At 37.7% G+C, this 27130-nt stretch overlaps 1 protein-coding gene and 1 long non-coding RNA gene across 18 annotated transcripts in view; one reads left to right on the forward strand and one right to left on the reverse strand.

Moving 5' to 3' along the window:
• Positions 1 to 27130, forward strand: part of DLG2 (discs large MAGUK scaffold protein 2) — a 2175949-nt gene that overhangs the window by 1643716 nt on the left and 505103 nt on the right. For all 15 annotated transcript variants that reach the window (XM_049891082.1, XM_049891084.1, XM_049891085.1 and 12 more), the window contains 2 exons: positions 2318 to 2462; positions 4803 to 4941. In XM_049891082.1, coding sequence (XP_049747039.1) covers positions 2318 to 2462; positions 4803 to 4941 — 284 coding nt within the window. The remainder of the gene's footprint in view (positions 1 to 2317; positions 2463 to 4802; positions 4942 to 27130) is intronic.
• LOC126079782 (uncharacterized) overlaps positions 1 to 27130 on the reverse strand; it is a 262037-nt gene that overhangs the window by 8397 nt on the left and 226510 nt on the right. For all 3 annotated transcript variants that reach the window (XR_007518251.1, XR_007518250.1, XR_007518252.1), the window contains 3 exons: positions 20030 to 20354; positions 6850 to 7027; positions 5317 to 5428 (listed from right to left, as the gene is read on the reverse strand). This is a non-coding gene — a long non-coding RNA (uncharacterized LOC126079782). The remainder of the gene's footprint in view (positions 1 to 5316; positions 5429 to 6849; positions 7028 to 20029; positions 20355 to 27130) is intronic.

Genomic DNA, 27130 nt, shown 5'->3' on the forward strand with positions numbered 1-27130 from the left:
TATGTCTTCTTGCAGGTATTATCTTAAAATTATTTCAGAAAAGTGCTTCAGAGAGCCATCGTAATGCCAGTTCCATGAAGTAAAAACTGTATACATATCATAGGCTTTTCTCTGCAATAACGATGGGGTAAAAAAAAAAAAAAAAACGATGGGGTAGTTATTGTTAAATCCAATGGCAGTATTGTAATTGCTGTCAATAAGTTGTACACCTGTAAAAAGTTGAATTGGCAAAAGTTGTGTGATATATATATTTACAATGATGACAAAAAAAAAAAGTAGCTGCTGAGACTGCTTGTGAACAACCAGAAGGCTCACTGGATTTGATTTCTTGGTTTAGAAGTTTAGGGTCACGGTTTCATGGGATGTCCCAGTTAACTGGCCTAACAACATGTTCAGTGCTTCTATTCTACCTCCTAGTTCAATGTGTAGTGCCTGGATTCTTAAAAGCTTGCAAGTGGCCATCCAAGGTACAACATTGGTCTGTTTTCACCTGAAACAACAATAAAAGGAAGAAAAACAGGAATAGGAGGAGGATAGGAGTGTGTGTCTATTTGCTTCCGTGAGCATCTGCCTCCTTTGCCATGAAGCACTGGATAGTTGCTCAGCTATCATTACTGAACATTTTGATCAAAGAGTGTATAGAAGAATGCTAATCAAAAAGGGGGGAAATGGAGAACAGAATTTGAAATTCTCATAGACTCCAGACTTTCTGGAGCCATGAAAGGTTGGATGAACCCCTGAAACTATTGCCCTGAGGTAATCTTTAAAACTTAAACCAAAAATATACCCTGAAGTCTTCTTAAAACCAAACAATAGTTTAGCTTGACTAAAAAAAAACAAAGTTTGCTTTGAGCGTTATGCTCTTTTAAGAACTATCTTTATGGGATCACATTGACAACAGCAACTTGAAAGATTAGATAGAAAACTTAGGGGGCAATGAATTTGTGTTAATGGGGGAAGAACAACTCAGAAAAGGAGGGTAAGAATGGCTACAAACTTGAAGAACATAATCAGTATCACTAAACAGTAAGTGAAGAAACTGTTGAATTGGGTGTGTGTTTTGCTATGCATATTCTCAACAACAACAAAATAAAGTACCTTTTAAAAAATGACAAAATGATATTCTTGACCCTGCTCACCTGAGAAGACTTATGTTCTAACATTAGTCATCTTTCCTTGGCAATAGAGTCAGTTAGTGTGATGGGAAAGATTTCCCATTGTGATGGGAAAGATTCTTAAAGTAATAAAAGTCAAATGTGATGAAGTTATGGGGAAATGGGTGCTCTCACGTAGTTCTGGTTTGAGGGTAAACCAGTGTGGGTTTCCAGAGGGCACTTTGGGAATAGGTATCAAATGCCTTAATAATATTCTTGTAATTTGGCCCAGCAATTCCACTTGTATGAATCCATCCAGAAGAAAGCAACAAAGTGGTTCACAGCTATAGAAAGGGGTTCATTGCAGCATTATCTATAGAAGCAAAAAATTAGGAGCACAGTAAACATGCATCAGTAAGAAATATGTAAAAAAAAATTATAGCCATGCAACACAATACTCTGGAGAAAACAAAAGTCATGTTGTTGAAGTGCATTAATGACATGGATGAAGGATCACTGAAAATTTAAAAACCAGGTTCCAAAACAATGTGTATGATATGGTCACAATCTTGCAAAGAAAAAAGTACATATGCACGGAGGAGGGATACCCTGGTGGCATAGTGATTAAGTGCTACAGCTGCTAACCAAAAGGTTGGCAGTTCGAATCCACCAGGCACTCCTTGGAAACTCTACGGGGCAGTTCTACTCTGTCCTATAGTGTCGTTATGAGTTGGCAGTGGGTTTTTGGTTTTTTTGGTATATATATATATATATATATATATATATACACACACATTCATTCAAGCAGGGAGATTATGGAGGATTTTTATTTTCTTCCTTATTTTTCTAGTTTTCTTCAATAGATAGGTTTTACTTTTGTAATCAGAAAAAAACAAAAACCTGTAACAAAATAAGAGAGACATTCAACCCTTCATGTCCTTTTTCCATGACTGGTACTCTATTTTCCGTTATAATGTACAGCTTTCTCATTAAAAAAAAGGTAAGAAGCAACTTTGTTGTATCGCATCAATGACTGTGCCATATCTGCTTTGACTAATGACATTATTCCATCTGTTCTATCAAATATCATATAAATACTGGTGTGTAATCATTGCAACTTAATCTTTAAATAAGGTCATAGTTCCAGGTACATTCTTGCCTTCATATTTCTCTTCAGTTACATGGAATTTATGTTAATACTGACTTTTTTTTTTTCCTTTCAGGTAAACAATTACAGTTTAGAAGAAGTAACACATGAAGAGGCAGTAGCAATATTGAAGAACACGTCAGACGTAGTTTATCTAAAAGTTGGCAAGCCCACCACAATTTATATGACTGATCCTTATGGTCCACCTGACATTACTCACTGTAAGTACCACACCCAGTGGCATCATCTAACAGTGTGCCTGGTTTGCAAAACTAGAATTCTACGAACTGTTGACTAAGTCCTCTGCTGGCACCTTCACCCTTGTTTAGCCTCAGGAAGTACTTCAGAGGGCATTTACCCTGCTTTATCCCCTGGTCCCCTAATCAGACCCTTACCTATGCTTTAGAGGTGGGACAACGTGATAAATTGGAGGATCCACCATTATGGAAAGTCTTATGATATACATTGGGGGCCGTGTGGTTATAGCCGTGTTGGGGTAACATAGTTTTAAAAGCTATTTCTCAAATTCCTAAAGCATGATAGCTCTCATGTCATAAGATCCTCTCTTCCTGGTTCGTATCTATATAACAGCAGAGTAGAAAAGAGAGCCTGATAAATGAGACGAGAGAGATGGCTCTATGCCTCTTCCTGAGGTAAGGGATCTTGTGTTTGATTGGTGAAATTGTGATCCTCAATCTCATTGTCATAGCCCTTACCTGTGCCTAAATTTGTTATTTTGGTGGAGAAGCCAGAGAGAATCCTCAGTTACTATGGTAGTATTAGGTAGTAGCGGTGGGTTGGGGTTGGAGGCTTGTAAGCCAACAACTAACTATAATGTACTGTATTGGATCACTGATGAAGTTCATTGCTGCATAAGCCAATGTTTTTTCCACTTCTTAATAGGTCAGCAAAAACTTTACCTACAGTTCTGTCTTTGGGGGCTAGACTTAGAAGCAGTTCATTTTTCTGATTTAATTTAAGGAGCAGTTTTGTCAATATCAGTAAGCTTGCTCATTCTGAAATTTTGAGAGTCCATTTATGGGACTGTGAACTCAGAATGTGCTTCAGGACCTGCCAATAATTAGTGCTGTGTTCTTAAGCAAGTCGTTTAACCTCTCTCAGATTCAGATATTCCTCTTGAGAGAAATTTAAGGGTGGAATAATTTTGTTACCTGTCCATTAAGTTATCTATTGCTTTTTAAATGATGACTCTAAAAGTATTTGCCACATCTCCTCCTCACCACTCCGTAGCCAAATATGTCTCTTTTTCCAGCAGTCTGCAAGCTGAGATCAGCCTTACCTTACAATGTAAAAGAGTTTTAACTTTCAGAGTTCTTCAAACTTGGTGAATTTATAAAAATCAGCCTGGAGACTCTGAGTCACTTTGTGAAGGGCATAAAAGGTCAATATCCAAAGAGAGAAAAGAGGAAAAAAGACACATTCTAATTAATTTGACAAATATGTATTGAGTAACTTCAGTAGGTGCTAGACACCTTGTAAGGTAATATGTGGGGTGCAAAGAAGCTACAGTAGTGGCCTTCAAGGAGCTTGGTTGAAAGCTAATTCAAATACATAAATAGCAGTAATATGTGGCAGAATAAGAGAGGTATATGCCATGTGAGAGGCAAAAATAAATGTCCTTTGGGGACTCACGGGAAGGAGGTATCATGGTATTTGGAAGATCAGAAAAAAAAATATATATGCAAAGGATAGTATTTAAAGAGTATCTTGAAGAATGGGTGAGGTTTCAACATTAGAGACAGGGTAGGAAGTATGAATTCTAGTCATTTGGTACAGTGAAACAAAGAAACAGGTAGAAAAACAAAGGCTTTTTTTGAGGACCACAGAAAATATGTTTTGGAGGTCACAGATCGATTTTGTAAAGGAAGGGTTTATACTGTATTCAATACAATAATGGCAACGGAGAAAATTTAAGCAAGAGAGCAACACGACCAGAGCAGGTTTCAGGAGGGTTTAATTCGTCTCAGTGTATAAAATGGATTGCGGGGGAAGGGCCTGGCAGGAGGCACAGTTCAGAGGTGTTTTCAATATAGCTCAAAAGGGAGATGATAAGAGTCTGAATTCAGGTAGAGGAATGGAAAACAAAGGCCTGAATTCTTGGTCTGGACAACTCCCTCTGGGAATATAGCATATTTTGGGAGAAAGTCTTACAGAAGAATTTCCTCCTAGGACCTTTTGATGATTGGATATTAATCCTGTAAAAAGAATGTGAGCTCTGCAATTAGAGAGTTAACATTTTTATTTCAATAGAAAATTAATCATCATTGTGAAAACGTGTACACTGAATCGCTCCTCCAATTCTTCTCTTCACCTAAGTATACTAACTGGGGTTGCAGATATAACTGTTAAGTCTTTTCTATCCTAAAGGTCACCATGGGCTTGTACATGTTAAATATAAACAAACAGCAATTCCCCTCACTTAGAGAACAGCAAATCCTTGGCATGTAGCAAAACCGTTCTATTTTTAACACATCCTCTGAACTATAGCTTAACACTGAGTCATTACATAACAGGTTTCCTTTTGTTTTTTAACCCCTTAGCTTATTCTCCACCGATGGAAAACCATCTACTCTCTGGCAACAATGGCACTTTAGAATACAAAACCTCCCTGCCACCCATCTCTCCAGGAAGGTACTCGCCAATTCCAAAGCACATGCTTGTTGAAGACGACTATACCAGGTCAGATATGCTTGTTGGTTAGTTGGGTTTTGCTATCATTACCAAGAAGAAACCACAATTGCCTAATGTATTGCTTTGAGAACAAACTAAAGACTCTGAGAGACGTTTATAGTTACTCTTGTCCTGCTCCAGTAGAAATCTACAAATACTTGTAAAAAATGTGTCATAATCCTCCATTTAGGAAACAAAGTCACAAAGTCTTGGTGGAACAATAGTAATATACACTGAATCTATCACTTGGCAATTTATTAAGGCTTTCCGCATAGGACCCATTTGAGCTTTACAGCCATGCTGTAAGTTAGATATGATTACAGAAGAAGAGAAGATAGTGCTGAGGTTCAAAAAGAAGGAAGTGGCTTAGCAAATATCACATACCTGGTTAGTCAAAGAGCCAGGACTCAAACGCTGTCTTTTGACTTTAAATTTCATGTTCTTGCCAATGGTCACCCACAATTCAATGGAACTTGGAATTCAATCAACCCTGCCTCTGGTACAATAACAATAGGTAGTAAAACAGGAAAGGGTATCCTCCAAATGGTTTGAATTTAATATCTCCTGGTAAGCCCAAAGGGGAACAGGGTAGGATTCTCAGCCAGAGCACAGAAACACAGTGCTAATCTTACGATATGAAGCCAGATTTAGCCAGCCCACCTCTGAAAAAGTCAGATCTGACAGTTCACAGAGAAGACCAGTTAGCTTACTTAAATGGTTACCTGTAATGATTGTATAAATACTGGCTGATGAATAAATTGAAGAATTAATAAGAAATGTATTTTTTTTTCTTTTTAATTATTTCTGTTCCAAAGTAATATATGCTTATCGTAGCTGGTAAAATAATGCAAAGATGTTCAAGAAACAAAAATCTCCCCCAGACTCTCTTCAGAACAACCTATCTTAACCCCAACATGGCATCCTGGTACAAGCCTTTCATACCTTCTCCAAGCTGATACAAACACTTGCAAACCCATATACTCTGACATAGGTGGGACTTAACATTGTTTTACAAAATAAGTTCATACTTTACAAATTACTCTGCAAATAGCTTTCCTCAACAAACAATACAGTTACCAAAATTGAGATTACTTATAGATATGTGGACTTTATTTATGCATGTCTTTATGTGCAAAAATAATAGGGACTGTTTTGGTTTTATATCCTGTCTGTCTAATGAAGCTATTTGTCAGCTTTTAAAAAAGTAGAGACGTCTTTCCAGTTAACTTTCCTCACTGATACACGTGCATGCTTCGGCCTTTTCATTCCTTTGGTATTTCTTTTTAAATGATTAAGCAGTTTCTATTTATTTTGCGATTTCAGGTTTGCTGAAATAGCTTGTTACATCTTTAGCCAAGGAATGGAATGTTTAGATGCCCCAAATGTGCATCTGTGGTATAAATCAAATATAAACTTCTTCCTATGCTGAAAGTTTGATCTCTATGCTGTTAATTAAAATAAGGGCTGCGGCAAAGATAATCCTCATGACTCTCTAAAAAGCTGTATAAATATAAAAAAAATATAGGGCACCTTTATTCACCAGAGCGAAGATCTATTTGTTCTCATCTTATCACCAATATTTGATGTGATTTTAATTTGAAAATGTCATTTTATCATAGTAGACTCCACGGTGAATTAGCATTCATTAAACTTCCTCTATAATCCCAGCCCTTTGCTTGCTGTTTTACACGTACTATCTATTTAATCCTCTAAAAACACAGAGAGAAGGGTTTTCATCCTCACTTTAGAGTTGTAGCAATTGAAGCTCAAAGAGATGAAGAAACTTGCTTATGGCCACACAGCTTTTAAGCAGAAAAGATGAGTACCCTGCCAGATTTAAAATCCTGGCTAGAAAGAAGCATTTTAATCTTCTCCTTATTTTTTAATGAAAACCAAGTAATATAAAACTGCACTCACCTTAGAAGTATGTGGTTAGAAGCAGACCAAGAGTTGCAGTGAGCTTTAGGGGCAAATAGACCAAGGTTTGAGGCCTCCTTCTACCGCTGTGTAATCCTGGGAGGATCATTTAACCTCTGCAAGCATCCGTTTCCTCACCCTTTCATGAGAATAGTGATCATATCTATCTAAAGACAGCCTGGAAAAAAAAAGGACAATACAAATTAATTTTCCACAAAGTCCAATTTATTCATTTTTTTAAATCCTGAGATTATCGGTTGTGGTATTAAACTGGTCTTTTGTGAAACAGTGGTGGTAGTCATTGGTATTTATTTATTTTGTTAGGTCTTTACATAAACAGAAAGTTGTCAACTTTATATCAGTCTTCATTTTTAATGTTTAATTTTTACCCATGAAATACAAAAATCTACTAATGACAGGAACAAAAAAGTTTTAGAGTCAATTCTATTAAGTACTTGTGCGTAGCCCTAGCAGAGTACTTATAGATGAATTTGAGTTTTACGAGAAGACCACAGCATCAAAGAAGTGTTAAAGAGGAAATGACATGAGTTTGAGCTTGAAAAGTAGGTAAGCACTGGCCAGAGCACCAAAAAATCAAAAAAGGCATTTATGGTAAGAACATAGCAGGCTCTGAGTTATAGAGAAGAAGGGTGAAATAGAATAAAATGGAAGTAAATATTATAGCTTAGAATATAAGACTCATAAAGGAAAATCTTACCTACCTTTAAATTCACACTATATTCCTATTCTTCCTCTCATATGCAACTTAGCTGTAAGATACAGTGTAGTAAAAAGAAAGACTTCTACCATGCACCATTAACACTAAGTACTTTAATACATATTATTGCCCCTGTATTATTTATAAGATATTCCTGATTTTTGTAGATAATAAAAGTGCTCAAGAAGATTAAGTGATTGCCTCATATCATACAGCAAACAAATAGTAGAATCAGTATTTGAATTCAGGCCCATCTGTCTTCAAAGCCCCCATCCCTACCTCAGCCCCATTTCCCCATCTCATGCAGTCTCTTTCCAGGGAGAAATAATTGGATAAAGAGGACTGGACTTGTATCAGGAGGCTGGGCTCTAGTCCTAGTCCTGCCATTTACTACCTAGATGACCCTGACCAAGTCATTTAATCTCTGTGCATCTTGATTTTCTTACTATTAAGTGTTGTATAATTTCCCCCAAGGAAATGTGAGGTTTTAATGTGCTAATATGTGTGAAAGTTATTTGTCATCTTTAACCAATTGCCATTGTATCGATTCTGACTCATGGTGATCCCATATGTTATAGAGTAGAAATGCTCCATAAGGTTTTCTTGGCTATAATCTTTGGTTTCTTTCTTTTTTTTTTTTACTATGCTTTAGATTTACAGAGCAAATTTGTTTCTCATTAAACAATTAATATACCTATTGTTTTGTGACATTGGTTGCCAACCCTGTGACGTGTGAACACTCTCACCTTCTTGACCTTGGGTTCCCCATTTCCATTTGTCCAGCTTTCTTGTTCCCTCCTGCCTTCTCATCCTTGCCCCTGGGCTGGTGTGCCCATTTAGTCCCATATACGTGGTTCAGCTACGTGTATCATTGTTTGTTTTACGGGCCTGTCTCATCTTTGGCTGAAGGGTAAACCTCAGGAGTGACTTCAGTACTGAGTTAAAAGGGCATCTAGGGGCCATACTCTTGGCCCCAGTAATTCTGGTCTTTTTTAGTGAGTTTGAATTTTTTGTGAGTTTGAATTTTGTTCTACATTTTTCTCCAGCTCTGTCAGAGCAGTCAGTGGTGGTAGCCAGGCACCATCTAGTTGTGCTGAACTCAGTCTGGTGGAGGCTGTGGTAGTTGTAGTCCATTAGTCTTTTGGACTAATCTTTCCCTGTGCCTTCAGTTTTCATCATTCTTCCTTGTTCCAGACGAGGTCTTGACTGTAATCTTTATGGAAGCAGATCACTAACCTTTCTTTCACACCCAGGTTTGAACCCACCCAGGTTCAAGCTGACAACCTTTAGGTTAGTAGTTAAGCACAACTGTTTGCACCACCCAGGGACCTCTATAGAGGGCTATACAAAAGTATTGCTATCCTGAGTTCTTACAGTAGTTTATATATGAGGCCTACCTTATATTTTCCTAATAGAGTTAACCAAGGAAATGAATCTCTAATGATGGGACCGGGGACAATCAGGAAACTTTTGGGGGATTGGGAACCATCTGTAAAATCACATCACACTTTTTATTCCATGTGTTCATAGTGTCTTACTAGATCTGTTCCCAATTTATATCCACTTTTGGTTTGGAAATATAGTAAGAATTTTTAAAGCACTTTTGATTAAAAGAAGGCTACAATGAGTTAGCTGGACTTTTTCTTTTAATCTCTGTCTTACTATCTAAGGAAACATACACCTGGATGAACTGGGATTTTTTGTTTGTTTCTTTTTCATTTGTCAATAGAAAAGGAGCCCAAATAAAAAGACCTTGAGTAAATATTGTTGTTGTTGTTGTTAGGTGCCGTCGAGTAGGTTCCGCCACATAGCGACCCTCCGCACAACAGAACGAAACACTGCCCGGTCCTGAGCCATCCTTACAATTGTTGCTATGCTTGAGCTCATTGTTGCAGCCACTGTGTCAGTCCACCTCATTGAGGGTCTTCCTCTTTTCAGCTGACCCTGTACTCTGCCAAGCATGATGTCCTTCTCCAGGGACTGATCCCTCCTGACAACACGTCCAAAGTATATAAGACGCAGTTTCACCATCCTTGCCTCTAAGGAACATTCTGGCCATGCTTCTTCCAAGACAGATTTGTTCGTTCTTTTGGCAGTCCATGGTATATTCAATATTCTTCGCCAACACCACAATTCAAAAGCGTCAACTCTTCTTCGGTCTTCCCTATTCATTGTCCACCTTTCAAATGCATATGATGTGATTGAAAATACCATGGCTTGGGTCAGGCGCACCTTAGTCTTCAGGGTGACATCTTTGCTCTTCAACACTTTGAAGAGGTCATTTGCAGCAGATTTGCCCAATGCAATGCCTCTTTTGATTTCTTGGCTGCTGCTTCCATGGCTGTTGATTGTAGATACAAGTAAAATGAAATCCGTGACAACTTCAATCCTTTTCCTCTGTTTATCATGATGTTGCTCCCTGGTCCAGTTGTGAGGATTTTTGTTTTCTTTACGTTGAGGTGTAATCCATACTGAAGGCTGTGGTCTTTGATCTTCATTAGTAAGTGCTTCAAGTCCTCTTCACTTTCAGCGAGCAAGGTTGTGTCATCTGCGTGACACAGGTTGTTAATAAGTCTTCCTCCAATCCTGATGCCCTGTTCCTCTTCATATAGTCCAGCTTCTCATATTATTTGTTCAGCATACAGATTAAATAGGTATAGTGAAAGAATACAACCCTGATGCACACCTTTCCTGACTTTAAACCAATCAGTATCCCCTTGTTCTGTCCAAACAACTGCCTCTTGATCTATGTAAAGGTTCCACATGAGCACAATTAAGTGTTCTGGAATTCCTGTTCTTTGCAGTGTTATCCATAGTTTGTTATGATCCACACAGTCGAATGCCTTTGCATAGTCAATAAAACACAGGTAAACATCCTTCTGGTATTCTCTGCTTTCAGCCAGGATCCATCTGACATCAGCAATGATATCCCTCGTTCCAAGTCCTCTTCTGAAACCGGCCTGAATTTCTGGCAGTTCCCTGTCAATACGCTGCTGCAGCCCTTTTTGAATGATTTTCAACAAAATTTTGCTTGCATGTGATATTTTGGTGATATTAATGATATTGTTCTATAATTTCCACATTCGGTTGGATCACCTTTCTTGGGAATAGGCATAAATATGGATCTCTTCTAGTCAGTTGGCCAGGAAGCTGTCTTCCATATTTTTTAGCATAGACGAGTGAGCACCTCCAGTGCTGCATCTGTTTGTTGAAACATCTCAATTGGTATTCCATCAATTCCTGGAGCCTTGTTTTTCGCCAATGCTTTTAGAGCCGCTTGGACTTCTTCCTTCAGTACCATCAGTTCCTGATCATATGCCACCTCTTGAAATGGTTGGATATCAACTAATTCTTTTTGGTATAATGACTCTGTGTATTCCTTCCATCTTCTTTTGATGCTTTGTGCGTCGTTTAATATTTTCCCTATGGAATCCTTCACTATTGCGGCTCAAGGCTTGAATTTTTTCTTCAGTTCTTTCAGCTTGAGAAACGCCAAGGGTGTTCTTCCCTTTTGGTTTTCCATCTCCAGCTTTTTGAACATGTCATTATAATACTTTACTTTGTCTTCTCGAGAGGCCCTTTGAAATCTTCTGTTCAGTTCTTTTACTTCATGAATTCTTCCTTTTGCTTTAGCTGCTCGATGCTCAAGAGCAAGTTTCAGAGTCTTCTCTGACATCCATCTTGGTCTTTTCTTTCTTTCCTGTCTTTTCAATGACCTCTCGCTTTCTTCATGGATGATGTCCTTGATGTCATTCCACAACTTGCCTGGTCTTCGGTCACTAGTGTTCAATGTGTCAAATCTATTCTTCAGATGGTCTCTAAGTTCAGGTGGGATATACTCAAGGTCATATTTTGGCTCTCATGGACTTGCTCTGATTTTCTTCAGTTTCAGCTTGAACTTGCATATGAGCAATTGATGGTCTGTTGCACAGTCAGCCCTTGGCCTTGTTCTGACTGAAGATATTGAGCTTTTCCATCATCTCCTTCCACAGATGTAGTCAATTTGATTTCTGTTTGTTCCATCTGGCGAGGTCCATGTGTACAGCCACCATTTATGTTGGTGAAAGAAGGTATTTGCAATGAAGAAGTCGCTGGTCTTGCAAAATTCTATCTTTCGATCACCAGCATTGTTTCTATCACCAAGGCTATATTTTCCAACTACTGATCCTTCTTCTTTGTTTCCAACTTTCACATTCCAATCACCAGTAATTATCAATGCATCTTGATTGCATGTTCAATCAATTTCAGACTGCAGCAGCTGGTAAAAATCTTCTGTTTCTTCATCTTTGGCCCTAGTGGTTGGTGCATAAATTTGAATAATAGTCGTATTAACTGGTGTTCCTTGTAGGTGTATGGATATTATCCTATCACTGACAGCATCGTAGTTCGGGATAGATCTTGAAACGTTCTTTTTGATGATGAATGCAACACCATTCCTCTTCGAGTTGTCATTCCCAGTATAGTAGACTATATGATTTTCCGATTCAAAACGGCCAATACCAGTCCATTTCAGCTCACTAATGACTAGGATATTGATGTTTATGCGTTCCATTTCATTTTTGACGATTTCCAATTTTCCTAGATTCGTACTTCGTACGTTCCAGGTTCCAATTATTAATGGATGCATGCAGCTCTTTCTTCTCATTTTGAGTTGTGCCACATCAGCAAATGAAGGTCCCGAAAGCTTGACTCCATCCACGTCATTAAGGCCGACTCTACTTTGAGTAGGCAGCTCTTCCCCAGTCATCTTTTGAGTGCCTTCCAACCTGGGGGGCTCATTTTCCAGCACTGTATCAGACAGTGTTCTGCTGCTATTCATAAGGTTTTCACTGGCTAACGCTTTTCAGAAGTAGACTGCCAGGTCCTTCTTCCTAGCCTGTCTTAGTCTGGAAGCTTAGCTGAAATCTGTCCTCCACGGGTGACCCTGCTGGTATCTGAATACTGGTGGCATAGCTTCCAGGATCACAGCAACACACAAGCCCCCACAGTATGACAAACTGACAGACATGCATGCATGCTCTATGAATCAGCATTCATTTTAAGGTAGATACCTGATTTTCAATTTTTAGAAAACAAAAGTTCTTAGAGTGAGACTGAGACAGTTTGGAGACCAAAGAATTATAGACTCTCAGAGCTGTAAGCGCCAAAAATGAATATGTAGTCTAATCTTCCTTTATTTTATGGGTAAGGAACATAAGGCCCAGAATAATATGTTATCTTTTCCCAAGTCCCGTAACTTGTAAGTGGTAGAATGACATTTAGAACCCATGTCTTTGAACTTCCAGACCAGCACTCTTTCTAGTTTGCAAAGCTCATGTCCACTTTTTCTTGGATGGAGTGAGAAGATAACAATTAGGAGGAGCTACAATCAATCAAGGATCTTCTGGGAGCAGAGTGTCCACTTTGTGCATTATCTACAACTTGGGATTTCATCTCTTTTGGGCAAAGTCTTCTCTGGTCACCTAGAAGAGCTGAAAACACCCATCTTCACCATCTGCCTAAAGATTCTCAGCAAACAGAAATTATCAGTACTAGAATGAAACCAAAAAAGTTGGCAGTGCAAACTAAAACTGCTCTTTCCAGATGTGGGGACTTAATTTCCCAGGTTATGAATGTGAAAAATGTGCATATGAAAGCCAGTGACTTAAATGGTAGTTGTAAGAGACATACTTCCCAGTGTTAGAAAGAAAGCTCACCTAGCCCTGAACTTAGTAGACCCCAGAAGTCTTCCTGACCTGCTCTGTGTAATGCTCCCTCACATAAGCTGATTGGTCAAAAAAGCAAACGCTAAATAAAGTCCCCAGAAAGATTTCTTATTCCCAGAACTTCTAAAGGACAACTCTAAATTATAGACCCTGATATTCACCAGTTTGACTCTGTTATTTACTAAATATTTATATGACCTGATATTCACGAGTTTGACTCCGTTACCTACTAAATACATGTATGATCCTATCGGTCTGTAGTCTGCCTAAGCCACTGAGGTAGGAATAAGTTCAGCATGTTCCAAGAACATAAAGAAGTTCAACTTGATTGAAAAGAGGAGAACTAATGGGAGCAAGGAAAGAAACTAGAGAAGAAGGCAGGAGCCAGCTGATGTAGAGACTTGTAGGCAATGGTAAAGAAGTATAGGTTTAATTTAAATGCCTTAAGAATCCATTAAAGAATATTAACAAGGAATGTGACATGATCAGATTTATGCTTAAAAAAGAAAAAACTGGCTGCTGTTTAGAGAGTGGTTTGGTGAAAGGTAAGAGTAGAAGCAGAAGGACCAATGAAAAGACAAGGAAGAGATGATGGCTGCTGGAATTGGGTAGAAGAATAGCAGTAGAAGAGAAGTAAAGGGATCTGGGCTCTATTTTCAAGCTAGACTCAACAGCCAGAGTCCTTAGGTGAGAAGCAGGCCTACAGTAGTTGGACTATCTTACTGTTATTCATTTTTACACTTTTTATTGCCTATGGGGTAATCTTCAGGATCAACATAAGAGTATTTGCCACTGTTGTTGATTCCCACCTCCTTTGGTCTTTAACTTTGTGGATCAGAACTGGCTATTGGTTAAACTACTGCTTTTCAAATGTCCCTATCCATGTGCCCTTAGGCCTTGGAAAATGAACTTATTCTTTTGTAATCTGGGTACGCTATGAAGCTTTCCACTCAAGCATGAAACACACAGAAAAAATCTTGTATCATCATAAAATTTTGGGAAATATCCTTATTTACTTTATTTTAAAAATATTACCAATTAATTACAAATTAAATCATCTTTATCTAGAGCCTTAAAATGAAATTGACACCCCAGAAATGTTTTAGGGATACACATAAACCAAAACAAAAACCAAACCCATTGCCATCAAGTCGATTCCAACTCATAGCAAACCTATAGGACAGAGTAGAACTGCCCCATAGGGTTTTCATAGAATGGCTGGTGGATTTGAACTGCCAAACTTTTCGTTAGCAGCTGAGCTCTTAACAAATGCACCACCCTAGAAAATAACACAAACCCCAGGGTAGATATAGGTACTCAAGTTTAAGAAGCACTGAGCTAAGTTGCTCCAATTTACCAGTTATTAATTTTGTTTTATAGAAGTACCCTCTCAATAATGGCTCAAGGTTTATGGTCTGTGTAGGAACATTCTCTCAAAGGATCAGATAACACTTTCCATTCAAGTAAGTATGGGCATGCTCTGGCCACTGCTCCTTTTAATTTACATTTAATGACTTGAAGCCATTTCTGGATAAACTGGAAGCTGCCATCCTTCTTCCCCCACAGGAAATAAACCTTCTCTTAAATGCCTTTAACTGAGCTTAGTGGAAAAGAACTGGGAGGAACGTTAGCAGGCAACTGACACTGCTTTATAACTGTGATGAGTATAGCTGAGGGATTAGGCGCGTGGGGCCCGGAGCCACACTGCCTAAATCTGGAATAAGTTATATAACCCTGCTTTGCCTGGAAAAAAAAAAAAAGTTGCCATTGAGTCAATTCCAACTCATAACGACCCTATAGGACACAGCAGAACTGCCCCATAGAGTTTCCAAGGAGTGGCCAGTGGATTCAAGCTGCTGACCTTTTGGTTAGTAACCAAGCTCTTGTTTCTAAAATAAGCAAAACAAGCTTTGTACATCATAGGCTCATCATGACAAAAAACTGAACTAATAAGCGCAAAGTGCTTGGAAAAAAGTAAAAAAAAAAAAAAAAAAGCACCCAGTAAATGTTAGCTATCATTAATACTATTTCAAACACAAATTTAAGAGGAACTATTCCATAAATAAAATCACTTTTTGATAAACATCCTCCAATTATTTATAGAAATGTAACCAACAGCGTTATACAGCTGCTCAAACATGTTCTAATCTATGCATATATTTTTCAACTTATTTACTTTGCAGAGCACATTAGATCATTTTATTACAGAAAGTGTATAACCTGGATGCTTTACCAAGGATCTTTATTTTTATGGCTACAGCAAGTACCACCTGCATGGAAAATTTAATATAGGATTCGGTGGAATCAAATATGCTATGAATCAGTCCATCATTCTGAGCTCTGTGGCTAAATGCAATTGTCTTCTGAATAATTTGTTGATTGACCCCGTTTTTATTCACAGTTAGTCTGGATAACTAACACCATGCAGCTTTTCCCTTTAGAAAAAAATCTGTAAAACATGGCATCAGATGCCCCACAGCCTTTATTAAGTTCATTATAATACTTAACCAAATTAAAGATTTGTGAGCAAATGTCCCTGAGTTATGTGTTTTGCTCTGTGCTGCATGTCTGATTTCTCTGTTATGGAGCCTGGTAGCACAATGTCTCTTTTGGGCAAAATGTAATAATGGGAAGGGGGTGTGGAGCAGGACTAGTGGGACAGATGCAGGATAGACCATTAAATGGAAGCCTCAGGGGAGTTTTCCCTTTGATGGTGGTGACTCCACATAACCATTTAAGCTTGCTTACATAAACTATGAGGCATGATTGATAGAGCTACACTGTTAGAAGCAGGAAGAGTGGGTTTGTTAATGGGGAAGTTGATAACTCTTAATTAAGGGGGATATTCAAATATGTATTAGAAAACATGTTAAGTTGCTGTTTGCTGTCAGGGAAGTAAATTTAATGTTAGCAAAAATGAAACTGATGGGAATTTTAAGACTGACTTATATAAAGCCTTATATAGGTATTTATTATTTCCTTTGTCTCTCATGAATTTGCTGGACATAAACATATAGCACTATACCCTGTAATTTTTTGGAACATACTATTGTACGTCTATAGTTATTGTTTTTGTTAAGTGTAAAATTCAAATAATTATTTAGTGAATGCTAGATTACATTTTTATAAATGAGTTCATCTTTGGCTTGTAAGCCTGGCTGATGCAAAGAAGGATTAATGATGGGTAGTAGAGAATTTTGGAGGGCCTATTGTATTGTAGAAGCCATCAGCCATTAGTTGACCCGTGTCTCCTTACATTGCATATCAAGTACTACCATCAACATAATGTACAGCTCATTTCTGGCCCTTATCCTTGTGGCATTCAAGCAGGATGTGTACTCAAGAAAAGGTGACCTGATCTCTTCCTGTAGGAATTTACTTTCACATGTGTATGTCAATAAAGTAATAATGGATACAAGATAGTTTATTCTTAGTTGTCCCTATATGGACGTGTACTTTGAAAATTCTCTAGTACAGCATTGTAATCCCAGAGTGACTTCCTACCATCTCCCCTATCATTAGTTGCTACGGATAGAGTTACTATATTAATATTAATGTTTTTCCCGACAAAGAAATTTCAGGATGTAATCATTGCATTCCAAAGAGTTATGAACTTCTAAATTTCATAAGTTTTTAGTTGCATCATTCACTTTTTTGTTTCTAGCTAATTTCATCTATGTAGATAGTGGAGCAAATCTGGGTAAACATATATATATATTTAAAAAATATTACTTCCATACATTTTTACCAGATATCCTTTTTAAAATTTTTTTCTCTGTGTCCATTTTCTTGCTCCACTTATTGCCTGAATTTCAACCTACCTTATATCCCTCTTTAGTTTTTTATTTTTATTTATATTTATATTTTTTCTAATAATAAAAGTAATATTTATACTATCAAAAGTTGTAATATAAACAAAAATATAAAGACAAAATAATAAAAATGACTAGTTATCCCACCAGAGGAATAATCATTACTATTGGTTGGTATATTCCTTTTCAGTGTTTTTGTCCATACATTTGTTTATAAAAATGGAACCATACCATATACATTTTTGGTTTGTTTTGCTTTTTTATTTAACATTATATTTGAACATTTTATCTTTAGTCTTCAAAAACTGTTTTTAATGTTTGTATAGTATCTTATCATATAGATGAACTGTAATTTAACTACTTTCCTACTGTGGGACATTTAAGTTGTTTACAGGTTTTCCCTTTGACAAATAATGCTTATACAGTCTTTCCGACCCTGTCCCTTGATTATATATTTCTTTAGAAAAAATGCCTAGGTCCCCATAGCCTAACTGGCATCTTCACTTTGTTGCCTCATGAGCATCACACATTTAACATGTTCAAAAAGCAAACTCTTGCTGTTTGTCCCAACCTGTCCTTCTATAAACTTCCCTTCTTAGTAAATAAGAGTGCCACTCTTCCATTGCTCAGGCCACAGGCCTTTTCACACCCCAGTTCCTTCCACATCCCCTATCTATTCCATCAGCAAATTTGGTTTCTTTTTTTACCTTCAAAATATATCCACAATCTTCTCAAATTGCCACAACCAGCACACTGGTCCAAGTTACTACATATATCACTTAGATTATTGCCATAGCCTCCTGAACAGTCTCCCTGTTTCTGCCTTTCCTACCCATGCCACCCACATAATATACACATAATATATAGCACACAGTAAATCATTTCACTTCAGATCATGATACCAGGAATGAAATCCAAAGCCCTTACTTTAAAGGAGCTCCATGATCTGGCCCCAGCTGCCACTCTAACCACTCCCTTCATTGCTACACTGGCTTGTTTCTCAAACACAGTAAGCATGCTTTCTTCAGGAAATTTGCACTTGCCATCCTTCTGCCTGAAATGCTTTACCCTTAGGTATTCACATGGCTAGCTTCCTCATTTCCTTCAAATCACTGGTCAAAAAACATTTTAAAGAGAAGCTTTCTCAGACCATCCTATGTAAATAGCACCCCTCTACCATCATTATTTATCTCCTTACTCTGCTTTTTCTTTTTGGTGCTTATCCTTGCCTGACATACCATACTTTTGTTCCAGTATCTGTTTATTTTCTGTCTTCCTGCACTATATCATGAGCTTCATGAGAACAGGCACTTATCTATTTTGTATACCAATGTATGATAGCTCTAGCACAAAGAAGAGTCCCTGAAACATATTAAACATTCAATAAATATTTTTGTACTGCATATAATGGAATTATATGAACATTTACAAGATTCTTGATATTGCTATCAGATTTGTTTCTTGGTTTTTTTTAAGTCAATTTGTACTCCCATGAGTGCATATGGGAATGTTTTTCTTCATATTTTATATTACTTAAATGCTTATTTCTCTTTTAGTTTATTTAAATTTTGTTTTCTCTTTCTACTTCTTTTTCTCTCTACTTCTATTTATTCATTTTATTAATCTATCAATTCACCCAACCATCTATTCTTTCACCCTTCTATCCTTTGATACATTTAATGAATATTTGCCAGTGTTGTACACTGGAGTTATACAGGTGAAGGACATAGTCCTTTTCCTCAAAGAGACAGGAAAGTAGGCAGTGTGGAAAGGCAGGTAGGTAAACCACACAGTATAATAAAGAATTAATACATGTGTTGGAAAGAAGTACCAACAGCTATAAGGGCTAAGAAAAGGTACCTAATCCAGCCTGATGGCTCAAGGAGAGCTTCTTAAAAGGGGCCATTACAGAATTGAGATGGGAAAGACCAATGGGAATTAGGTAAAACTGTGCCTTCTTGTGAAATCCTCAGCAGGTCCCAGATGTAAGCAGAGGTGATATTATAAAAGTCACTCACCAGGGCACTGAGGCAGAAGTTCTTCCATTTATCCTCTTATTGAAGCCGCTTGCTAGTATTTTTTTTTAAACAACGGTTTATTGTGTTTAAGGTGAAAGTTTACACAGCAAATTAGGTTCCCATTTAACAATTTCTACACAAGTTATTTAGTAATATTGGTTACATTTTTCATAATGTGTCATCGTTCTTATTCATTCTGTTCCAGTGGTACCATTTCCAGCACACTAGTTTCCCTGCCCCCTTACCTTCTTTTCTTTTTTTTAACCATTTAATTTGCTAGTATTTTTCACAAACAAATATTCAGTACCAGAACATCTAAGCTATGGGCAGATGCTATTTAAATACTCCTTAGAATTACTTGGAGCCCTGGTGGTACAGTGGTTAGGAGCTCAGCTGCTAACCAAAAGGTTCACAGTTCAAATCCACCAGCCACTCCTTGGAAACCCTGTGTGTCAGTTCTACTCTGTCCTATAGGGTCGCCATGAGTCAGAGTCAACTCAGCAGCAATGGGTTGTGTTGTTTTGGTTTAGAATTACTTAGAATTGTGGTGATAATAATAACTGACATTTGTGTAGTATCTTTACAGTTTTCAAAGTGCTTTTTCATGCACTGTTTAGTTTTCACAATAATCACATAAGCGAGTTATTATTATCCCCTTTTATAGGTAAAGTAAATGATGCTAACTAATCCAAGGCTGACTCAGCTGGTAAGTAACGGAAGCTACAACAGAATGGATTAACTATACAAATTATATATAAGGTGTTCACCATACAAAATATGCATGGTAAATAGATTAGGCTAAACATCTGGAAATTAGTCTCTAACTTATAATTTATAAAAATCGTTAACTCTAACTTATAAAAATTGTGGCAATTTTCCTGGACTCTTTTTAAAGGTATGGGAATCCCAACCTATAATCTTGTGTACCTGTTGCTGTTGAGTTGACTCCAACTCATTGTGACCCTATAGGACAGAGTAGAGCTGTCGCATAAGATTTCCAAGGAGCAACTGGTAGATTTGAACTGCCAACATTTTGATGAACAGCCAAGCACTTAATCGTTGTGCCACCAGGGCTACACAACCTTGTGTAGTTCTTTTAAATTCCACTCTGTCGGCTCAGATATTTCTCTTCGGAGGTAGGAAGGTAAATAGAAGTAGCATGACTTTGGGGATAGGATAGCTCTAGGTGTGCATCCAGGCTCTACCACTGAATGACTGTGATCTTAGGCTGTGTAGACCTCCATTTCTTCACCTGTAACAAAGGAATAATAACTTAGTTTGGAAGACGGTGTTGAAAAATGACAGTACCATATGGAAAGCAAATAATAACCACTCAATAGGTGTTAAATTATTGCCTCCTTCCCTTTTTGTTTTTCCCCCCTTTTTTGACAAGGCATCATTTTCTAAATTTTGTTACTGATTATTTAAAATGACATTTATCCAAGAAAGAGGGAAAAAAGAATCACCAGGTCTAAAATCTGTTTTAGTTACTACATGCAACATATATATTGAATCTTAAAGAGCACGGTGAAAGGGAACACCATTTATTGAGACCTGCTTCCTGCCAGATGCCTTTCGTTTATGAGCACATTTAACCTGTAATCTCAGTTAGCTCACTTAGTCACAGCAATGCTTCTCAGCTCATTAAAGAAAAAGAATGGTGTACCCTAAACTCTAAATTATTTCTAATCAAAGCTGGAAACCATGTGGGCAAGGAGAATATTAGAGAAAAGTTGAAAAAATCATTTTGAACTAATGTTAATAATTGTTACCACTTAATGAATTTCTACTACGCACTAGTCTATACTAAGCATTTCTCACAAAATGTTTTATTCAACCTTTAAAGTGGGTATTGTTATTCTCACTTTATAACTGAGGACATGGAGACAAGATAGATTGATAACAATTGTGGCAAATACTTGTGTAGTATTCTTATGTGTTAGACACTCCACTTATATAAACTCATTAATCTTCCCATCACTCTGAGGTAAATCCTTATTTCACAGATGAGGAAACTGAGGGACAGAACAGTTAAATACTTGCCCATGGTCACCAAGCTGGTAATTAGCAAGGCTGGGGACTAAACAGACACTGTTTACAGAGTTCATGGCCTCAATCACTCTGTTAACAGTCATCCAGCTGGTATATAAAAAGGGTCACAATTTAAACTGAGTCCCTTCTAACTCCAAAGGCTGGCTCTTTTTGCTGCATCCTCTAGGCAGCATTACCAACTTTAAGTTTTCTAAAATCTCTTCTGTGCTTCAGGTTCGTCTTTGGTTTTTATTTTGTTCAGAAAGATAGAACTGAAGTTTCATGTGATTGCTTCCTCCCAGCAATGCTTATCACCTGTCCGGGATGGTGATCAGCTTTTCTCAGGAAGAAGGGAAGCCTTCTGGGTAGTGCAGCGCCATGCAGGGGCCAGTCCTAATACCTGCCATTCAGATTATAACACCAGACCCCATATGGTTGTCTTGATGAACATTTAGGTCCTTAATGAAAAAGCTTAGCAGCAGCTGTGAGTATACGTGTCTCTGTGTGTAAATATTTAAATACCAATTTCCATCTTAGATTTTTTTTTAATTGGGTTGACCTTGAAGTAGAGTGATGTGAGTCCTTCTCATGCACATTGCTTCCTAAAGGAAATGCTGTCTGCTGATCCATTGGAGCCCCATATTTTGTTTTCTGTTTTGCTTTGGCTTAATCTTTTTCTAAAGTCTTATTTACCACCTTGAAACTGGGGATGAAAGCAAGATGAAAGAATTGAAATAAATGCGATAGCCAGAGATTTCAAAGACGACTATATGAGGCCTTGCTCTGAATTTATAATAGTATTAGTAAACCCTAAACTAGGACTGCACAAACACTTTCCTCTTTCTCATTTAGTTCCTATGACAACCATACAAGATAGGCATCTAACACCTTGAGGCAGAACAGACTAAGTGTATATCATGGCTATTATGCACGTTATGCATGCATATTATAACTAAGTGCATATCAGAGTCAGAAGTAAGATAATCTTACATACCTATGACGCATGACAAAGACAGTAAAATAGAAGCTCTGGGGAGGTAGACTGAGAATTCCGATCTAACTTTCAAGCCCATATTATGCACAACCCAACTGCTGTGTATCTATCGTGTGAAACCAGATATTCCAGGAAACTAGACACCTCAACGAACAGAGACTTAATAATACAAGCAGCTACTACACACACTGCTAGAAATTCTTATTTTGCTTTACATTTCCCCACTTATTCATTCAGCTCGGTATTGCATAGCCAACGTTAGAGTCAGAAAGACCTAGGTTCAAATCAAAGTTTGACTCCTTCATCTGTGCCACCTCATCTTCATCCTCTCTGAGCCTCAGTTTCTTTAATCAAACACTGGAGGTAATATCTACTCTGAAAGTTTGTGGCTGTGAAGATCAAATGTTGTTGTGTATGTGACCAAATAATAGCTGAGCAATTTGGGTATTCTCTGTTATTGCAATAACCCTATGGAGCAGTTCTACTCTGCCTTGTAGGGTCACTGTGAGTTGGAATTGCCTTGACAGCAATGAGTTCTGTTATTGCAATATCACTGTACTCAACCATTTCCTCTCTCCGCCCTCACTGCCCAAAAAGTTCAATTCCAGAACTCCGGCAAGTCCTGTAGATCTCACAAAATTTAAGACAACAAAAGAGAAAATTATAAACCACAGAATAAAATTTCCCTTTAAAATCTTTCATCTTTCCACTAAATTCCCTTCCTACCATTGTGTTCTTATCCTTTCTGCTAATTTCCTTAATATCGAATGCTTTCTTTGGCCCCTGACTCAGGAGATAGCCTTAAACTCTATATTCTGCATTTCACCCAGCTGGCAATGAGGTATCCTGAACTGACTTCAAGAGTCCTGACACGATCTGTGGAACCCTCTGGCTCTTTACCTTTGTGACTATTACTTGTCACTGTGTCTGTTTTTTATCATGATTTTCATGCAGTCTTTGCTCCATGATATCCATCTTAGGTGTATTTAGGACTTACCTTCATAAAATTTCTTCTATCTGCTGTTATCCAGATTACCTGCCATAAATATATTAGACGGAAGATTCCACTCTAGTGACAGTCTTAAAGCAGTAAAAACGGCTCTATCTGGTTCCATTATTGCTGTATCACCATTCTGATATAGTGTTTTAATGGCAGGTCTGACTTCCACTGAAATTACTGGTCAGTCAGAATCTCCAATAAAACACAGTCTTCCCTGGATCTTGGAGACTGGCCAGGTGGCCTCTTGCCAGATAGCCTTCACTGTCAATCATCCCACCCCTCTTTGTAATACCTGCTCCTACTCAGCTATCTTGACATAGTTGGGCCAACAGCATACAAAGTCTCTTATTTAAAACTCTTCAGAACATGAACAGAAAGGGCATAGAAATGGTTGTTGCAAAATTGTTTGTGGCAAGATTTGGGAAAGGGTGAGGAAAGGAGTCTGGTGAGTGTGGAGAATAGAATTAATATTGGCTGAGGAATTATATGCCAAATGTTCTGAGAAGTCATTTGAATAATTTTTTTCGCTAAATTTCGCAGTTGTCCTGTCATGCACGTATAGCTATTAAAATTGTACAGGACTGAGAATCTGAGATTATGTAATTTGTACAGATTTTCACAGCTAATAATGTAGTACAGTTGGGACTCAGACCCAGTCTGTGTGTCATTAAAATGTGCTACCATTTAAGAGATTAATTATCTGTAACATTCCTTACATATATATAACCACTTGATGTCCCCACGATCTGAGTTTATTTTGTTCAATAAAATACAACCTCTGGTATAAATATGTTCATATGCCATGAATAACGTATTTTGAGACATATCTTCCACTTCTCCACTTCCTGCTTCCCATGCTTCAGTCAACTTAAACAAATAACTACCTGGCTTCATCTACCTCTCTTCCTGCTCTTATAACACCTTCAGCCAAGTATATGTTTCCCTCAGCCATGCTCATCTTCATTTTTATACGTTCCAAATCTATTCATTTTCACAGCCCCACTCCAATGATAAACACCTCCCCCATAAAGCTCTAATTCTCCCAGTCAAATATTTTTTCCTCACTTGGATTTCCCTCGTATCATACCTGTTGTAGTATTTTATTAAGCGCACATATACTCTTGTCCCCTCTACAAGGCAAAGTGACCCTTGAGTACAGAATCTGTGTTCTGGATCAGATTTTTATCTTCCACATTAACTAGATTAGTATCCGGTACATAAAAAATAATTATTTTCTGAGTACTTATTCATATGGCAGGTAATATATTTAGGCTTTTCATGCTATCTTCATTTATCTTTACAAAAATCCCGTACGGTAATTCTTAATTTTCCAAAAAGGCAACTGAGATTCAGACAATGTGAGTAATTTACCCAGCCACACAGCTAAGTAAATGGCAGCACAAGTCTCAAACACAGATCTTGTCACCCAAAATTTCATACTCTTTCCACTGTGTCCATTGTCCCCCTCCATGTTTTCTAAATCCAATAAATATATGTCAAATAAGTAGTAGATGGATTAGTAATAAAAAGGCTCCAATTGTAAATTTATTTTAATTGCATTATCATTTCTATAAAGGGATTTTAGCTACCACATCCTTTCCCTGAAGCAGACTAAACCTTAACTGGAATATTCTCCATAAATGAATATATTTATGTAACTGTAGACACTTCAGACTGTGACAAATTTAAGTAGCAGATATGGTTATGCTAATTAAGCCATCCGATTAGTCATAACCAAATTGTTCATAATGCTGTTTTACCAAGGTTATAATAATCTTGTTAGTACCTATGTATCACGTAGAAAGAAGAGTTAGCTCTAAGGAGAAAAAAATGTTTTTTCTATTTCTGGAATGTTTGAGAATTTGTGTATGTTTGGGGCTGAATTCAGCAGGATGACGTGATATACCACATACAAAGTATACAGCACAGGGCCTGCCTAGTCGTAAATTCTCAAGGTACATAAGCTGTTGTTATTGTATTTAATATACATACACCCAGTGACAATCATGAAGGTATCGCACTGGAGTTTAGAAGAAAGAGAAGCCTGAAATCAGGTGTACTTTAGAAGGCATTATGGAGAAGGTAACAGTAAGACCCAGATAGAAATTAATGGCAAGCTATACACACATTCACAAGAACATCCTAAAGAATGGGGTTGGAAGACAGGACTAAAACGTGCAAATTTTAGTAAGTTGTGAACCATCAACTCAAGGGAATTTATGACCTCAGTTTATGTCTTGGCAAAAGGATGTATCGCTTCTGAAATCCTGGTTAAGGTTCTTCTTAGTCAGCAGTGCTTTCCAAAGAGAGTGAGACAGTGCTACAGCAACTTCTTGCTCTTACGGGTGTCTTACCTCTACTTCCTGGCTACCAGGCAGTATTCTATAACCTGCTTGCAATAACAGGCACAGAAGGGTAAATGGCAACAGCTTTGTGCAATAGAGAAAAATGCATGATTTCAAAGAAATGGGAAAGAAATCCATTTAAGTGATTTGGTTAAAGCTGCTTCATCCTTCTTGTTGATAAGTAGAGAGTTATGCTGTGACACGGGAAGCTACACCACTGATATTGCACATATGAGCAGGGCCACTCATGGTTTCAGCAGCACGTCCAGAATAAGGCAGGCTAGGGAAAAACAAAAAAAAACAACAATCTACTTCCAAAAATCAGCCTATAAAAAGGCTGTGGATCACAGAATATTGTCTGAGACTTTGACTCACTTAACTTTGGATCCATCATCAGGAAGGATAAGGACATCCTGTTTGGTAGAGTGGAGGGCCGTGGAAGACAAGGGAAAATCCTCATAAGATGGATTGACACAATGACTGCAATGATAGGCTCAAATATACCAATGATCATGAAGATGTTGCAGGACTGGGCAACTTTTTTTTTTTTTTAATCAGTGATCTTATTTTTTTTTTTCAATTTTTATTTAGTACTTTTTTTTTATTGTACTTTAGATGAAGGTTTACAGAATAAACTAGCTTCTCATTAAACAGTTAGTAAACATATCATTTTATGACATTGGCTACCAACCCCATGACATGTCAACACTCTCCCTTCTTGACCCTGGGTTCCCTATTACCAGCTTTCCTGTCCCCCCCCCCCACCTTCTAGTCCTTGTCCCTGGGCTGTTGTGACCCCTTAGTCTCGTTTTGTTTTATGGGCCTGTCTAATCTTTGGCTGAAGGCTGAACCTAGGGAGTGATTTCATTACTGAGTTAAAAGGGTGTCCGGGGACCATACTCTCTGGTTTTTTCCAGTCTGTCAGGCCAGTAAGTCTGGTCTTTTTTTATGAATTAAAATTTTGTTCTACATTTTTCTCCAGCTCTGTCCGGGACCCTATATGGTGATCCCTGTCGGGACAGTCAGTGGTGGTAGTGGGCCACCACCTAGTTGTAATGGACTCAGTCTAGTGGAGGCTGTGATAGCTATGGTCCATTGGTCCTTTGGACTAATCTTCCACTTATATAGTTTTCTTCATTCTTCCTTTCTCCTGAAGGGTTGAGACCAGTAGAGTATTTGAGATGGCTGCTCACAGGCTTTTAAGAAGCCAGATGCTACTCACCAAAGTAGAATGTGGAACATTTTCTTTATAGACTATGTTATGCAAATTGAGATAGATGTTCCCTGAGACCATGGTCCCCACAGCCCTCAGAACTGGGCAACATTTTGTTCTCTTATCCTTTGGGTCACCATGAGTCAGATCTGACTCCATGGCAACTAACAGCAACAAATATTTGAACTTTATTTTTTCTGCTAGGAGCTATTACATTCAAGCTGAATTTCCATTCAATTAAAGGTATAAGGGTTTTTTCCCCAGTATAGTTTGTATTAATAATGTAAAATTGGCGTGCATAAGTATATAGTTGAATAAACATTTTCCATTCTGTTTTTGGAGGTATGATTTGGCTAAACATATTATGAGTCGGAATTGACTCGACGGCACTGGTTTTGTTGTTATTGTAGATTTGGATTTTAAAACTCAAAACCTTATCGGATTT

Source organism: Elephas maximus, chromosome 7 (genome assembly GCF_024166365.1).
Source record: "Elephas maximus indicus isolate mEleMax1 chromosome 7, mEleMax1 primary haplotype, whole genome shotgun sequence".
In the NCBI taxonomy this organism is placed as follows: Eukaryota; Metazoa; Chordata; class Mammalia; order Proboscidea; family Elephantidae; genus Elephas; species Elephas maximus.